We start from the raw sequence: 17,428 nt of genomic DNA on the forward strand, positions 1-17,428 counted from the left end.
AATCTCCTTCATCTTCTCTCTTCTCTTGTTTGTGTTCCCGGCAGCCATTGAAACGCAGAGCACCAGTTCTGAGGAGCTGGTCCCCAGCCCGCCGTCCCCGCCGCCCCCTCCCAGAGTCTACAAGCCCTGCTTCGTCTGCCAGGACAAGTCCTCGGGATACCACTATGGTGTCAGTGCTTGTGAAGGCTGCAAGGTAGGGCTTCACTACCTCCTCAGACATGACGCGCTGGGGTTTCTCTCTGGGATGCTGAGACAAAGGGCATTTTTACTCCAGGCTTTGCTTTCTATGGGCATTCTTGAACTTTTAGAAAACAAATTTGTGTCTGAACCTTTGATCTGAAACTGAGCTGATCATCAAGTTTCATCACAGTCAGAGTTGTATGTTGAACTTTTCCCTGAAAGCCCGACCTGCTGTAAATTTGAAATTCAGAAGTTTAGACAGACAAAGATGTGTTTGAGATAAATGTGAATATGTTTAAAATTGCCACAAGTTTTCATGTGGACTCGAGAGGGAACTGATCACATTTTGGTGGTCAAAGGTCAAAGATCACGGTCCCTGTTTTTGACCATAACTCAATAATTCATCACACTACATTACACAATTTCACACAAAATTCTGAAAGAATAAAAATGGAAGGTGGCGATATTTTTGCTGCTTAAAGGTCAAAGGTCAACTTCTCTGTGACATTATTATATCCTGGAAAACACTGATATTTACGCCTCATTCTTGTGATGTCTTAAAAAAAAACGCCTGGAGGGAATTTTATTTAATATGTTTCAGTTTATTTTTTTCATCTTTCTGAGAGAATTATGCCATCGGCCATCGGCCATCGGCCATCAATTAGTTGTCTATCTGTCCCTCTCTTAAAGCCTACCTGTCTGTTCAGCTTTAATATGTTGTCTTGTATTATGTCCTAACTGTGAATGATTATGGTGCGACCTCTCAGATTTAATATAGACCTTTTAATGCTGTTTGTTTTCACAGTAGTGTATTCTTTTAAATATTTGCAGTATACAGTTATGTCCCCCTGCCCGGCCACAGCTACACTGTGATTCTGTGGGAAACTCTGATGGATGTAAACTGCTCCTTGACTGGTTGGTAGAGCCGCAGCAGTAAAGCACTATAAACTTATTTACAGCGTAGACAGCCTATTTTTGTTCTGACTGCTCCTTTAAGACCGTCTCCGTCTGCAGCTCTCAGATGATCTACTTTTAGAAATTCCCTCCAACATCTGCCCTGCCAGCGCTTGTCTGTCTTCTCCCACTTACAGCAGCTGTTGCTAGGCAACAGCGCACACACCCACCATGCACATGGATATATATTAAAAAAATGTTAAATAGGACTTTCTCTGAGCTGCTAAATATACTGAACCTTTAGAAACACGATTAAATATTTCTTTGTATGTAAAACATGTGAAAACTAAAGAGTAGAAACAGTAATAGATTACAGTAATACTCTGCTGAGGATTGCACATGCACTCTGCAGACAGTGTGCGTTCTTCCCTCCCAGGCGATGCAGTTTTTCCCCTCGTGCAGGCAGACTGCGGTGTGTGTCCTCTCTCTCCCGCCTCTGTAATTGAAGCGGTGGTATGTCAGGAATCCTTTGGAGTTTTTGGCCCAGAGGGAGGTGGTGATCAGCTCACTCACCAGGCTCTGGGTCAAACCAAGTTCTCCTTTATGTGTGCCAATATAAGCCTCATCGTTAAGGCCTGTCATGACCTCTGACCTCCCTGCTCTGCACTCCACTTAAAGGGGAATTCTGGTATTTTGAAACCTGGGCCCTGTTTCTTTTTTATTACATATTTATGTGTCTAAATGAGAAAAAGGTACAAGCATGAATTTCTGCAGTTGTTTGCTTCAGCCGCTCAGATTTTATTCTCTGTAACATACATACAGGATCCGTGCAGAGACAGACCTTCATGTTCATGAATGAGATGCTACCAGACTCCATTGACAAAAATGTTCATTCTACTTGGCAGAACACAAGATTCGCTGGTCTCTAAAAGTCGGCTTGTTAGGGTTATTGTGTGACTTTAGTCTTTTAAATAGTTAGTTTGAATCCAACATCATATTTGTCTAATGCACAATAACACAAAGTTTCCAGGTCCTGCAGAATAGAGTTATTGTTTTTGTTGATGCGGTCTGGTGGCTTTGAAGAGAGTGAAGTAACAGCTGTGCTCTTACCCTTAAACAAAAAGGTCTGTCTCTGTCGGTATCCTTTCTGTAAAGTTGTCAGACACAATGTAGGACTTTTAGTTGATCTACTTTACACACCAGAATATTTATAGATAGACCCTGCATTCAAAAATACCAGAAATCCCCCATAAGGGAAACCCACTATAAAGACACACATTGTGACGCTCTTGGAAAAAGTAGTGTTGTATGTACACAACAGCTTGGTTTATTCTCATTCACACAGAGGAGTGAAGAATCATTACACAGCACTGGATCACATGGCTGTGGGACCGAGCACCCTGAGTGCTTCTCTAATGACAGATTGAGACGATGAACAAAATGAAATCACTGTCAGAGTGCTTCCGAGAAAACAGACAATCAGGCAGAGCTTCATCCATCCACCCGCTCCGTCTGCACAGCGCTGATGTAAAAATAGTTCAATTCATGGCAGAATGGCCTTGATTTTTGTAACATCCTGACTCAAGAGGATTATGCAGCGGATTATAGCTTTTTTTCCCCGTGTTGTATTCCTGTCTCCATGGCGAAGGCATTGTTGTCTGCGGCGCGAGGGGCGAGCCCCTTCTATTGGATGGATGCAACCAAGCATGCTGTACAGCTGTAGGCTTTTAGCCAGCGAGGAGAGCCTTTTACTGCCCAGTGAATGTGCCAATTAGAGCCACAAATAGACTCAAAGACACACCGATGGAGTGTGTGTGTGTGTGTGTGTGTGTGTGTGTGTGTGTGTGTGTGTGTGTGTGTGTGTGTGTTTGTGCTTTGCGGGCTATGTTGATGCACGTTTGAAGCACTTGTTACAGTCAACTGCTGCACATTCATATGCATGCACATATGCAGCACTGTAATAAACTCCCACTGCACAGACGGCTGGCACAGATCTACATTAATATAACTGTTCCACTGATGAGCCTCCAAGCATTTGTTGGTTTTCTCAGTCCTCACAGAAATGTTTGTTTTGGGGTCAAAATGACTTAAAGGTACAAACAGTTGTGGAGTTGCTCCTGCAGATTATAATGGGCTGAACTGGCTACATCGTAATCCTTGGCTGCAGATGCACCCGATTAAAGTAGGTCCCCAGAAAGTGTTTCTTTTCTCACTGACGGTTTCTGACTGTGTCTGATAATTATCACAAACAATAAATCGTTAATTTGAATGAGTAATATTTTTCTGTCAAACACACATCATACAGTACGTAGCGGTGACACTTTGAGCGCTGGTTGACTATAGCCTGACTGAGTTGGTGTGCTGCCCGGCCTCAGCAGACCTGCTGTGTGGACAGAGCTGATTTGAATTGTTAAAACAGGGTGCAGACATATGGGCCTCCAGAAGCACATGCATATGCAACAAGATGACAGTTTCATCTGTGTTGACCCAAAGTCAAGAAATCCTCCAAAGTCGAGGCAGCCTTCACATCCAGTCACCTCTACACTTCCTGATGGTTTGTCATGCACAGCAGCGTCCTTCTGAAAAGTCCACATGAAAACTTTCCTGCATGTTCCAGATTAGAGGCCTTACGTCGTGAGCGTGATGTCTGAACTGTTTCTCTCTGCTGTTTAATCGGTGACAAACACATGCTCTCCAAGCACGAGAAACAGCAGGTTATATCAGATATCTGTCTACCTGTCAGCACTTGTATGTTCTTGGCTTCATTTCCTGCAGTGTAGGTTTCAATAATAATACAGTGCACCAGATTTCAGAAGAGGCGTCTGTGCTGTCGACACAAACTAAAAAAAATCACCAGGAGAGAAGCCCCCGAGTCCGCTCACATTGCGTCGGCTGAATCTCATCACTTTTGTTTTCAGGCTGCAGAATTCAATTAATGAACAAATTCAAAATTACTCTCAGTATTTATAGATCACAACGATCTACTGGGAAGCAAATTAATCCCAGACCTGGTGATTGAAAACACTGAATAAACCAGTTTCATGTTGAAAATGTTAGTCCTTGCTTTGGACTGGGCTTCGGGGGCTGCGAGCCGAGCTGCTGATAACTTTTGATTGAGCTGGAAATGTCCCGGAATGTCCAGTCGACAGTCAGTGCGGATGTAACACGATGTCATAAACAAGCTACTAACTAGGTAAAACATGAGGAGTAGTTTAGTGGTGCTAAACTAAAAAGGAAAGGAAAAAAGGGTTGTATTGAAAATCCAAACCTGATTCAACTTACAAAACTCTGAGTCGGGTAAAAGCTTAAAGTAAGGTTTGATCAAAATGTAAAAAGCCCCTTTTGGACTTAAGTGCTGGCAATCTGACATGCTGTCAGGTGTTAAGAACTGAACAAAACGGTAGAGGACCCAGGTGCAGATAATAGTTGATTTATTAAATAAAACAAAAGACAAGAAGACAAAAAACAAAAGGGCTTACTTAGTCCAGGTTTTAAAATCCAACAAAAGTCCAACACAGGCGGAAAGCAGAAGGAGCCACACAGTTAATCCACACCGGGAACACTGGGAACAAGGTTTCAGGATAAAAGACGACAACAAACTAGCAAAGAAAGGTAGGAACACAGAGACGTTCGAAAATGCCATACTGTACTAGCAGTACGTACTGATGTGGCCTTAATGTAGTTTGAAGTATCCAAACAGAAGCAAAATGTGCAGTATGCCAAAAACACCATGATGTCGTACTGATTCGGAGAAAATCTCCAGTATGCATCGGATCAGTCTACCTCGTCTACTGTATCCCACAATGCAAAGCACTGGAACGTCACAGTGGCAGTTGAAATGACGGACAGCAGCAGCATTCCAGCAGTAGGGGGCGCACAATCTGAAAGACGGGACACTCAAAGGCAGGAAGTAAAACAAGACATGACACACACGGGGCAGGACTTACAAAATAAAACAGGAAACTAACGACACGTGATTGTCTTCCATTTTAATTCAAGTAAAATCTGAGTAGGTCTGACGCAAGTGGAGACCATAAGGGCGAAAAAAACGTAGTCAACTTTGAAGTGCCAAAAACTGCAGTCCCTTTAGCGACCACTTGAGGTCGGCCACGAAAGCATTTCAACCCCCGTTTTAAAAAGCTGGGTGTGTGAATCGGAAACTGTTCAGGTTGCTAACTCTAAAAGCTGTTACTGCAATGTGTCGGTGGCTAAATCCACATGTTGTATGAACTGTGATGTTTTCACTGACGTCACTCAAGTCTGTGAGGGTGCGAGGACGCATGGCTATATTAGCCTCTGACAGACAGGCCGAACACAACAATAACGTGCATGTTGCTGATTTCTATACTATTACATATTGTCTCTAGAAGCCTGCAGAAAGCCTGATTGAGGTCCCTCGCAGGCTGGGTTAATTGTGGGTTTAGCACTCAGCACTTCCAGCTTTCCAAGGAAGTCGCCCACAAAGTGTGCACGTCCGAACATTTGGGGCAAAGGTTGTGTTTACATCTTCTCTTGCTGCACTAAATGTCCAAAAACAAACAAACAAAAAATCAAATGCTACTTTAAACACACCTTGTAAGAGAACCTGCTGCACGGGGAAAATAGTATGAAATGAATGAACTCCAAACACCTTGAACCACCACATTTGAAGTAGTTGCTAAGATTCCTCTTTTGTCAGAAGACAGAAAAAAACAAACCTGCACCTTCTCTTTATTTCTCTTTATGTCTGTTTGTGCATGAGGATGTTATGAATAGCAATGAAAGACCTTAAACACAGCAAGTGAACAAATAAAAGTTAGTCCTTCCGCAAACATCCAAGTTTCTGCACTGTTGGATATCAATAAATATGCAGCAGAATTCCTGACCATCATTAGACTTTCCCAGCCGTGCCAGCACTCCCTCTTTCAGCAAACTGTGTGAGCACTGTGGCTCTTTCTGTAGTGACCCTTTATGTAAAGGTTTAACCAAACACCTGCAGTGTCCTCTACGACACATAACAACAATTAAGTCCATGTCTGAAAAGTTCCTGTTTGTTGTTTTAATTCTCTGCCGCTCAGAAGTATTACTCTCTCCGCCCTTGTATTGCAGGAAAGGCAGAACTTTTAGAAGTAGACGAGTAAAAGCAGAACTCTCTGTATGACTGGATATCACTGGAGGAGGGTGAGGGGAGAGAGAGCTTGCAGAACAGTTGACATCTTAACATTGTTTTGCATAAGCCCTGAAATGTCCATAAAAGAGAGACGGCTTGAATGTGAACGCGTGTCGTCAGCGCTGACAGGCCTTTAGGGATGAAGACAAAACTTTGAGCTGTGAACACTCCTCCCCCTCTCTCTTTCACTTGTTGGGTCCTGAGGCGTCGACACAGCGGGATTAGTTTGATGGAACTGGTTTGACAAGCGGGAGACCATAACCTCTTTGAATAAAACACAATTCAGAATGCTCACATTGGAAAAGAAACACTCCTCTATGTGAACCCTCGGCCCTCTCTGCTCCATGTTTTTCCTCTTTAAACCCACAGGGATGGAGGGAAGAGTAAACCATTTTTTGTCTTTATTCCCAGGAAGGGCTTCGCTGACACCAGGGGCCTGACATGAAAGTAAAGAGCACGTAGAAAAAAAGGAAAGCTCCACCTTCCATGGAGGAAAAACATAAGTTGCAGTGTGTAGATTTTAACAGACATATATCAGCATTTACAGAATATGTGCATTCAAAAGTAAAGCCAGGGTTTCCGCGAGCGCGTTCACATAAAAGGGACGGAGTCTGCAGCGTATGACCAATCACACACAGAGACTGCAGTCAGCTGATCGGCATAGTTTTAAACTCAGAGCAAACTATGATTTTAGAAAGATAACACAAACATGTCAAACAGCAATTTTTAACTAAATGTGATCATTTTATTTGAGAATTTTTCAGTCTTTTTTTTGGTCTTTTTTAAAGATGTGCGTAATATTTCAAAACACAACGGCAGCAAGGCCCTAAATCTTACTTTCCATACGTTTCAGGATACTGCCTGCCAAATGTCATATCCATAAGACTATTTATACAATTGTAGCACGTTCATATGTGCACTGACATCATGTAACCAAAAGCATCTTTTAAAAAAAAAAGTTTTTTGGGCCCCCGAGATCAAGCGGCCCCCGAGCTGGGAGTGGTCGTTTTCATCTTGTGATGGCCCAAGGTTCAGGCTAACACAAAATAAGGTAGAAACACATCCTGAGTCTCATGATTCAGGAGCTCTGAGAGCCGATGGTGAGAGAGAGAGAGAGAGCGGTAAAACACTTCCACTTCATCGTCTGAATTTATGACATTGTGGTTTTATATTAGTTTTTATTTGCTCCATAGTTTGATACGGCTGAGAGTCTAAATCTGTCAGAAATACATCTGTGCAGCGTATTAATCTAATGTAACAAACGAGTGTTATAATAAATGTCATGCTCTAATGATGGAGCAGTGATGTTATTATATTTGCACATTAACAGTCTGTGTTTTTTTGCTGTTTGTCCTTCCTGCATTCAGCAGCTGCAGCTGAGTCTGGATTCTGTGTAACTTCAAATCTTTCTAAAATCATAGTTTGCTCTGAGTTTGTAAATGCCGATCAGCTGACGGCAGACTCGCCCGTGTTTAGAGACAACGGCCCTTTAATGTGAACGCGCTCAGAGAAACCCTGGCTTGACTTATCGTGATAACCAGCGCTGTGTGAGCGCTCAGCGCGATCTACTTTGTCAGGTTAAGTGAAGCCAGATCAGGAGAAGACACACTGGGTCTGTTGAACTCGCTTCATAGTGTACGCCCCTGCTCCACTGCTGTCTCCATCAGTCAGTTTGTTTGTGTTATTGTGTGACTTTAGTGTTTTTTGGATACAACACAATATACAGTATGTGTAACACACAATACCATAAAAGAAAAACCAATAAAGGCAGCAACGGAAAAGATACTCTCGTGTCAGCACGTTCCGTCTGCACCACGGTTCTGGTCCGTCAGATGGCGCGAGCCCTCGCCCACAGGAAGCGTGTCTGACCTGCAGCGGAGCGCTGGCCCGAGCAGCTGGATTCACCAGATCACAAGATTGCGAGAGAACTACGTTATTGTGCGAGCATTGCTAAATCACGCGATAACATCGATGTTAAACAGAACAACACACAATCAACAGTTCAGTTTGCACCTCCAAGGTTGATTATCTGCTCATCTGGAGATCATTCTGTGATTCTTGTGCTTCTACCATGGCTGAGGACACTACTTAATTAAAAGTGTTCTTTTTTCAAGATCTCAGTGTGTCTGTACCGGTCTGTACATGGTGTTTTATTTTGAATTGCTTGGATGCTGTATGCTGTTTTTCGTGTGTGACTTCCTGTTTGGAACGATCTGCTCTGTTCAGCTTGACTTGTGCTTGAAGCGGCCTCCGTCAAAAATAGACTCAGCGCGCATCTTTAGCGGAGCAGAGCGGAGAGACGCTTCTGGGACGCACCGGAGACGGACCGCAGCGCGTGCTGTGGAATCAAGAGCATCGACTTGAATGGGCGTGATCGACTCTGGAGGTCGCGGCGCACACAGAATGCAGCGGAGACGGATCCTGTGGAATCTGAGGGTTAGAATAACAATCTGAGCCCGTCAGTGACAGTGGACGTGCTTTGGTCAGGCACATTCTCCCATGAGGAATACGTTGTAGCCGTCGCAGCCTGTTTTACAGCTACTGTTTGAAGCAATCTGCAAAACTTTTTGTACCTTTATTGAAAATAATTTTTCTTTCAAGTCAGCATTGATTTAGAGAAACGTGTAAATAGGTCAGTGTTGAGTTTTTGTTGTTTTTGCAAAAAAAAGTTAGAACTTAAATCTAACATTTAACAACGTGTCCTTTTCTTTTCACTGGGTATGGAGAAAATAGCACTTGTAGTGTTGTTGTGTTGTTGATTCAGGTCTTTGGACGTACTGTGCACAGCATGGACCCCCCTCCTGTCAACTGTCAGGGGGGATCATGCTCACTGGTTTGAAGATATCCTGCTGACTAACAGACAAACACATGACTAAGAATAAAACCTCTGTGGTGTAACGATGCATTATGCAGGAGTTTATAAATCTGGTAACAAGAATGAATATGCATGTTTGTGCTTCTCTGGATGTGCTGGTTTCTGGTTCTGACTTTTCTTCCTCTGTCCCTGGGTACTTGTAAGTTGCACATTCATCTGTCATTTACATTTTTTGCTGTTTGCCATAATTATCCCTCCTGTTCCCCTGTCTACATACACAGCACCCACCTCCTCCTACAACGTGCTTTTCATATCTTTATGTTCCTCCAGCTGCTGCAGGACAGCGCTGATGTTGAGTTGGCATTTCTCTGCAGAGATAGAGACAGCAGAGACTGAAAATAGGACGCGTATCTGCTGCTTCTCTGCCCGCGTTCAGCCTGTCGCCATAATCTATACAGCTCCCCCCAGAGCCGATGCACACTCATAATGAGATTTGTCAACGTTGTGTAACATGAAAGGAGCCTGAGCGCTAATAGAGAGAGAAAATCAAACAGAGCGGGTCAGGCTGCAGAGGTGTGACAGGAAATAGATATGATTGTTGTGCCACGACATCTTTCTCCTCCCTGCAGAGCAACCTGCTGCTCGCCCGCTGATACCACTCAGAGATGGAGACTTGATTCAGCTTGTGCTTCCTGGAGTGTGTGTACTTTGAACTCTTTTTGTCGAGTGTGTGTGAAGTGAAGTAACAGTATGTGAAGTGTTCTTTCACATCCAGCTGTGGAGGCTGATTTTCTGTTTGAGGAGCGAATCCTTTCTACTGTTTGTCAGGAGAATTAACACTCGCCGGCCAAAACGGGATCCAGACTGTGAATGAGGCTCTTTAAGTTCTTTGCTTTAATGTGTGAGTTTGCTGTTAAAGGAGCCCTGTGGAGACTTTAACGTAAACACATTGGTTTATTTGTTGGACATCATTTACATGGACACGACAGGAAGATCAAATCAAAGGTGAAATGGTTTTTTTAAATCATAACTGGAATTAAAAGGAGTTCAAACTTTTCTGCTGCAGGATTTTATGAAGCAGCAAACGTATTCCAGCAGTGTGTGCTTGGTTTTCAATATTTTCTACCCTGTCAGACATTATTATTTGGGACGCACGATATTATCGGCACGTTATCGGTATCTGCAGATACCAACACAACGCTTTAATTCTGCCTAAATGCTCAATGATTCCCTCAAAAAACTGGGCGTAATGCTACGACATTAACTCGGCACTAGTGTGCGTGCGCTGCCTGCGCAGAGTGATCAACAATATGCAAGTAAAGACTAAAAAGTCACAGAAACTCGAGCCAATGAAGAGAAGCTGAACAACTTTCACAACTCTTAGTTAGCTCACATTCTTGTTATTTTACCGACTTACACTGGTGGCCAAAGCCGACGCTAACACAGTGTAACATAAACATCAGTGCAAAACTAACTTACATATTCATGGACGCACACACGATGAAAAGAGTCTGTCAGCGATCACCTCCCTGCCGTGTTTCGGGGGGAAGCTGCAATCAGCAGTGCTGGTCGGGGGCAAGTGTTTGCTCAAACAAACAAAAGATTTTCAACCAGGATTAAAAAATTCCTGAGACAATATATCCTCTGACAACGGTGAACATGTCGGACGTGTCTGGTTTAGCCAGCATTTAGCGATAAACGACATCTAGCCAAGACTTCCTTCTCCGTGCGCTGCATTGTTTACAGTCCAGTCAGCAGCTTGAGAAGCGACCGTGTGTTCAGATCAAAGTGAAGTGAAATTCTCCCCTCCATATGTGTCTGCAGAATAAACTCTGTAATCTCTTGGTTCGTTCCATCCTGGAGGAGCGCCCGTTCATCTGTTTGTGCTGAGTCTCAGTTTCACTGTAAACAGTAAGTTACACAGAGGCTGCACTCTGGCTGACTGCAGCGGGATGAAGCCCAAACAGAAACAGATTTTCTTGTGATCGACTTTAATTAACAGCTCTTCAGTTTGCTGAAAGAACAACATCATGATGCAGATTAGGAACAAGTCAACATGAAGCTTTGTCAGGTCTGTCCTCAAGAGGAGAAGAAAACGACTTTAACATGAGGAGTTTGTTGAACGGAGGGCAGAGCCATCATTTATGATGCATTCAAGGAAGTCAGGAAATCTAAACTCTGAAAAGCTTTCACAACAGCGTCAAAGAAATTTGTCTCAAGTTCGATTTTTGATCTAGAACAGATTGTTAGCTGTTAGCATGCAGATGTTTATAGAGATTAATAATAATTATAATAATAATAATTAATGGGAGCCGGGATGTCTTTATGGAGGATTATGTTCCGCCTGCTTTTGCTCTCCTCACAGGCTGTTTTTCCTGCATACGCCGCAGCCTGCTGATGCGTGATTGACGAATATTACTCGGACTATAAGCGTACAACAAACAGTAACCAGAACACTTGCCATCCCTGAAATCCACGTACCTGCCTACAGATTCTACATTTCTATGTTAAATTCAGATTACTGAAACAACAACATCATGATGCAGGTTTGTAAGAAGTCTTTGTCAGGGTTGTCTGCGAGATGAAAAGCAAACAACTAACAAACAAACTTTAAACGCTTGTTTCTTAAGTTCAGATCAACCACTTCTTGTGCAGTCAGGAGATCCCGAGAATCTTGAAAAGCTTTAGGTCTGAACGCCTAAAAACTTCTCCTTAACAATCCTAAACTTAACCCCCCTACAGAAGTTGGGCCTGTAGAATATCCTCATGTTGGAAACACTTTAACTGTGAGTCCTCACAGGTCAGCAGCAGGTCTGACTCTGTGTGCTGTGTGTGAGTGTGTAAGTGAGCAGAAAGGGGGGCCTCCCATCGGAGAGCGAGAGAGCTTAAAGATGGCTTCTGATCACTCCGGGGGCCCCCGCCAGGTCCAGGGGCCGAAAGATGAGCGCTGAATGGAGAGTGGCGACCTGAAGAATAGGGCCACAGTGGGGCGTCTGTGGAGGACCGGGTGATCTGAAACCTCCTCCGTTGTCTTTCTCTGCCCCTCGCTCGGCTCCGGCTCTCTGTCTCTGCAGCTATTCAGAGCAGGCGGGGTGAGTCACACAGCTCCTCTGTTCACAGCTCGCACTCGCTATCTCTCCTTTTTCTTCCTCCTCTTTTTTCACCCTCTCCCTTCTACTTTCCCCTTATTCGCCTTTCAATCTCTACTGTATCTGCTGCTCCATCTGTGCACTTCAGGTGCTCGGATGGACAGATAAGCACTGATTGGGTTACGGGGGGGTGGAGAGCAGGAGGAACAGAGCAGGGAGGAGTGGGGGTCTGAGAGAGCTGTCTCCTGTTTTCCGTGTTGTAGCTGTTGACTGCCGCTCTGTTGGTGCCTTATCTGTCCAGGTTTCACGTTTGCCACAGTGACAATGCAGGTCTTTGTGCGGTCCGGCCTCCTTTCTGTCCTGTTGTTCTGTTTCTTCAGTTGAGACAGCAACATCTCCGCTGTGTCCCCTTTCAAAATGTCAACTTTTAGCTTTGACTGAACTGCTCGGCACTTTCTCAGGCTTTGATGTGTTCACTGGAGGATTAAATGGATATAAAAATGTCTAAATAGTTGACTTTTATGAGCTGAGTAAAGGTCGATAGACATTTCATCCAGCACAGAAAAGAGAAACAGCTTTAAACTAAGAATCTCTGACTGGAAGCAAAACTGTGCAACTTTTGTAAACAAAAAATAACTCAATGTTCTAGCGATGAGCAGATTCATACAAACTATTTGTTGCTTTCAGCCCTTTCATCCCTGCGTCCTTGAGTCACAATGAGTTGGGCTCTTTATGCTGCCTCAGAAAGCCTCGCTGCAGTAACCGTGCAAACAGCGAGTCAAAAGACTGTTAACAACTGGTTGTAAGTATGAAGCTGATATTGTAATAATCTTATATATTCGTGGTGTCATTTTTATGCCCAATAACATTGATAACTAATTTGACCTTTGACCCCAAAAAAAAATGGAGCCATAGTAGTAGCCATTTACAATATTACCCTCAAATTCCACAGGATCCGTCTCTGCTGCGTTCCGTGTGTGCCGCGTCCTTCGGAGTCGATCGCACCCATTCAAGTCGATGCTTGTGATTCCACAGCAATTCTCGCGTGATTATGTAATTCTCCTGTGATCTTGTGATCTCGCAAATCCAGCTGCGTGGGCCAGCGCTCCGCTGCGCTGCGGATCAGACACGCTTCCTGTGGGCGAGGGCTTTTGCCGTCTGACAGACCAGAACCGGGGCACAGGCACGCCGGACACGGATCCTGTGTCCGGTGCGTTTATGTTGTATTGTAATTTCTCTCTTTTACACATTTACCTGACCAAGATATTATTTTTGCCATTAATCACACTTTATTAAACTGTATTATTATCATTTTCACTGTCACCGCCATTGTGTCCCTGATCGGACCCAGGACTCTTGTTACAGTCATTTGATACAAAACTGTTTGTTACATTATGAGCATTTAAATGTCAGAGAACATGTTTGAATAGGAGCACGACTCTAATCCGGAACTGATCGGCTGCAGGAGCCATATTTGTCAACAGAGCTGTCAATCATCATTTTGACAGCAGCAAATAACTAATTAAAAATAAACTTGTGAGAAAAATTAACACTTGGACATAAATCAGCATGATAAGAACTAACGATAATGACAGAAACCATGTTTGAGAAAAAATTTATTTGACCTGTATTTAGATTTTATACTTTGACTCATGTCCCATCTGTTAACATGGAGGAGGCGGGCTTTATGACCTATACTGGCTAGCCAGTCAGATAGAGAGGGTTTGGCTCCACTTTTAGGGAGCTGACATGTCATCCATCTATATACGCAGTCTTTGGTGTTGACGGACAGCGGATCACAGAGCAGCTGTCACCCAACAGACACACAACCAGTGAAGGTCCGGGGTTAGTGGGGTGGAGCGCCAAATTAGCTGACTACAATAACTTGGTGGTTTGGAGTCCGTTTTTTAGTAACTACTAGTAACTAAGTCAGTTCTGTAAAACTTTGTCACAAGATAACAATGATGAAGTTTAGAGTTAAAAGTAACTTAACTAAATATTCATTGTCTGCGGCCTTTAGCCTGCAGTGTTGTGTATCTTTAAATGGAAATCACAAAAATTAAAGTATCAGTGACTTCTTTCTGTTTCGTTTCCTGAAGTAGAACAGACACGTTTGCTTGACTCTCCTCCTCCTGCTCCAACTCGTCTCGTTCTGCCAGCAGAGTCCCCGTCCTGAACTCTGCCGTGTCTTTCCAGTGAACTGCAGGTGTAAGTAATAGCCTGGACTGGATAAACTGGATAAATATCACCCCCTGCCCTCCCCCCTTCCAACTCTCCACTCTACCTCTCCTCCTCATTTTTCTGGAACCCCCCAGGGTCTCCAGTGTCCTCTCCACTTTCCACGGCAGTGATAAGATGTCGACACGATTAAGAGCGAAAGCTAATCCGCTGCTCTCTCTCTCTCTCTCTCTCTCTCGCCCTCCCCTCGGCTGTACTGAATGCTCAGGCAACACAAAACGCCGCGGCCGAATCCAAAGAGCCGGACAGCCAGCGGATGGCAGGAACAGAGAGAGAGAGGGCGAGAGAGAGAGAGGGAGAGAAAGAGGAGGAGGCCAGGTGGACAAGGGGTTGGATTGTAGCTAAATAATTAATGGGCGGCACTTTCGTTTTTTAATCTGTAAATGAGAAGGCCTAAGATGGCGGGGCCGGCGCTCTGACACCCGATCCCCGGCCCATTAAGATAACAAGATGTTGGATAATGATCTCGGTTAAGGTGCAGTTTATCAGTCGAGGGGGAAGTGGCCTCGTCTCCCAGGTGGCTGGGCCCGTGTCCCCTGATACCCTGACAGTACATCTCTACGAGGCCTTATCTGCACGACATGGAGAGAGTTCTGGTATGAAGGGTGACAGTGTAAACATGTCACAATTAACTCTGCTACAGGCACTGATTCCAGCTGCTCCCTGAAGTTTAGTATAATATCCCTTTCCCACCTAAATTAGCGTGTTGACGCAGGTTTTTCTGACCGATTGTCTCTTTTCCCATTGTCAGTGAAGTATCCTCCTGTCGGTCTCTTTTCTGCTGCATCACCGTCAACGTAAACAGGGTTACTAAACAGTGAAGATGTTATGGTGGTCTTTATTGTATCTATTACTCGTTCAGTGAGTGCATCAAACTCGGCGACAAATTAGGAACGATGTTCGAGCGCTGCTTGGACGGAGACGGGCGGAATTTGTAGCTCAGATGACAAGGAGTCGCTGTAGTTACCGACGGAGCATAGCATCGCACCGGAAAGGGGGCGGAGATTAGCGTGTCAACGCGGGTTTTGTGTTCCCATCAATGCCGATCGGAGCCGAGGCAATAATTACCCAGGTCTACTGAAGAGTCATGTGACCCAGGTCTGAATGCCGATTGTAACCTTTCCCATTAAGCAAAAAAGGCTGGTGTTCGCAGGTTTTTGATCAGTGGTAAAAGGGCTCACATGCTAGATCCTTTGAGAAAGCCTCTGATCGGATCTGTATTGGGACAGTGGCTACCAGTACTCACCAGAACTCCTGGAAAAAGCTGGTGTTCTCTGTAATCAATAGAACAATAATATTTGAAATTGGCGACATAGCTGTGGAGAAAGTTGTACAAACAGCTTGTGGTTTCTACTTTCCTACAACACCCAGCATGCATTGTGCCCCTCCCTCTGAAAGGAACGGTTCAGCGAGAGACGCTGGAGTGAAATACTACCGTTTCACTGCAGGCGATGGCTCAGAGCGGTACAGAATCTGAAATACGACGAGAACATACCGGTGGATCGTCAAAAAAATCTTCAGGTCTGCAGTCTACATTTCAAACCTGATGATTTTGAACGAGACATGACATCGGAGGCGGGCGTCCCAGACTGAGGAAGTGTCGTTTAGAGAGCTCCCTGGCCTCCGCCAGATGACGCATTTTACGTCGTCTGGCGGAGGTTTTCCAGAAGGCACAGAGCCAAATTGCATTTTTCTCCTACCATAATGGCATTAGCTCGCCATAATAGCAAGATAGGACTGAGGTTGAAAATCGGTGAACTGGCCCTTTAACCAGTCGTCATTTTCTGCAAATAAAAGACCTTAATGAGAATATTTTATTTGAAGTAGTGAGAAATGTTGTAAACAATAAAACAAAAGTTCATTATTAACAAACACAAACCTATAAAGAGAAGAACCAGCCGTGGTCTCTTCATTTTTTCCGCAGCTGTATAAGTTGCATGCTGCAACGGCTCAATGTATTTTCATTGGGAGGAACTATGCCCATTCAGACACTCTGAAAATTCAAAAATACATACTAAAGTCCAAAAATGTGCTGAAAATGAACAAATGTGCTGCAAATACAGAAACAATGCAAAGTCAAAAACACACAAATCCTGTAGTGATGACTGCAGATCCATTCATCAAGAGCTCCAGGCCTGTCGCGGGCGCTACTGTCAACTGGATGTTTGTGAAACTTAATTTAAGAAGAAAACCTTTAGGTGCTGGGAGGACGACGTCTCGATGGGGAGTCACAGCCTACCAACGGAGCTCAAAGTGACGACGGTGAAGACTGTCGTGAGGTGTTTTCTGCCTCGTTTGGCTCCTGGCATCCACACTCAGGTCTGATGCCTGAGATCCCTCTCACCTCCCTCCCATCACCGCTGTGTGCTCCTCCTGGTGTCCTCCTCCTGGTTGGAGCAGCCGTAAACCTCCTTTAACTTAAACCTTAAAGGCTCTTTAAACTCGGCTTCAAATAGCAAAGATGCATAAATGATATCAGAGCTGAGTGTGTCATGAAGCATCCACAAAAATCTGAGTGAAAATAAATGTTCAGAACCACGAGAACACCTTGTTGAAAAAGGACTCAGGACTTCTCAGGACTGTGTAGGCGTTGCAGATCCCATGTTGATTGTCACCTGCCGGGGTCCACCTATCTGTGTTCTCATGGCAACTGTCAATACAACAATGGCGCATGGGACAGCAGTGTTTCCTCTAGGATTTTTTTCAGCAGCAGGGTAGAGGGTTTGTTGGTCACCCAGGTATGTGCGCATGTGCACATCATATCAAAACTATTGCTGTCAGGTGATTAAAAAAAAAAGTATCTAATTAATTACAGGCTTTGTAATCAATTGATTTCAATTAATCTCATATATCAATGATTTCTGTGAGAAGCACATCACACGTAGACTTACTCGGTCTGGATTGTCCTCTTTCTCGATGGTTATTTCAACAATTCTGTGGCCGCCGCCACTAAATGTATGTAGCAGAAACAGTGCTGCTTCTCCAAGTCCACCGCAGTTTGAAAATAAAAGAATAACACGTTGTCATCTCCAATGGTGGATGTGCACCCCGGGGACAGCACAC

The 17,428-nt window shown here is 44.2% G+C and overlaps 1 protein-coding gene across 3 annotated transcripts in view; it reads left to right on the forward strand.

Annotated features, from left to right (window-relative positions):
• LOC138608410 (retinoic acid receptor beta-like) overlaps positions 1 to 17,428 on the forward strand; it is a 96,852-nt gene that overhangs the window by 15,773 nt on the left and 63,651 nt on the right. For all 3 annotated transcript variants that reach the window (XM_069680988.1, XM_069680989.1, XM_069680990.1), the window contains exon 2: positions 45 to 193. In XM_069680988.1, the coding sequence (XP_069537089.1) occupies positions 45 to 193 (149 nt within the window). The remainder of the gene's footprint in view (positions 1 to 44; positions 194 to 17,428) is intronic.

This window comes from Semicossyphus pulcher, unplaced genomic scaffold (assembly GCF_022749685.1).
Source record: "Semicossyphus pulcher isolate SPU_LCO1_2020_fin unplaced genomic scaffold, fSemPul1.0.p SCAF_5, whole genome shotgun sequence".
Lineage (NCBI taxonomy): Eukaryota > Metazoa > Chordata > Actinopteri > Labriformes > Labridae > Semicossyphus > Semicossyphus pulcher.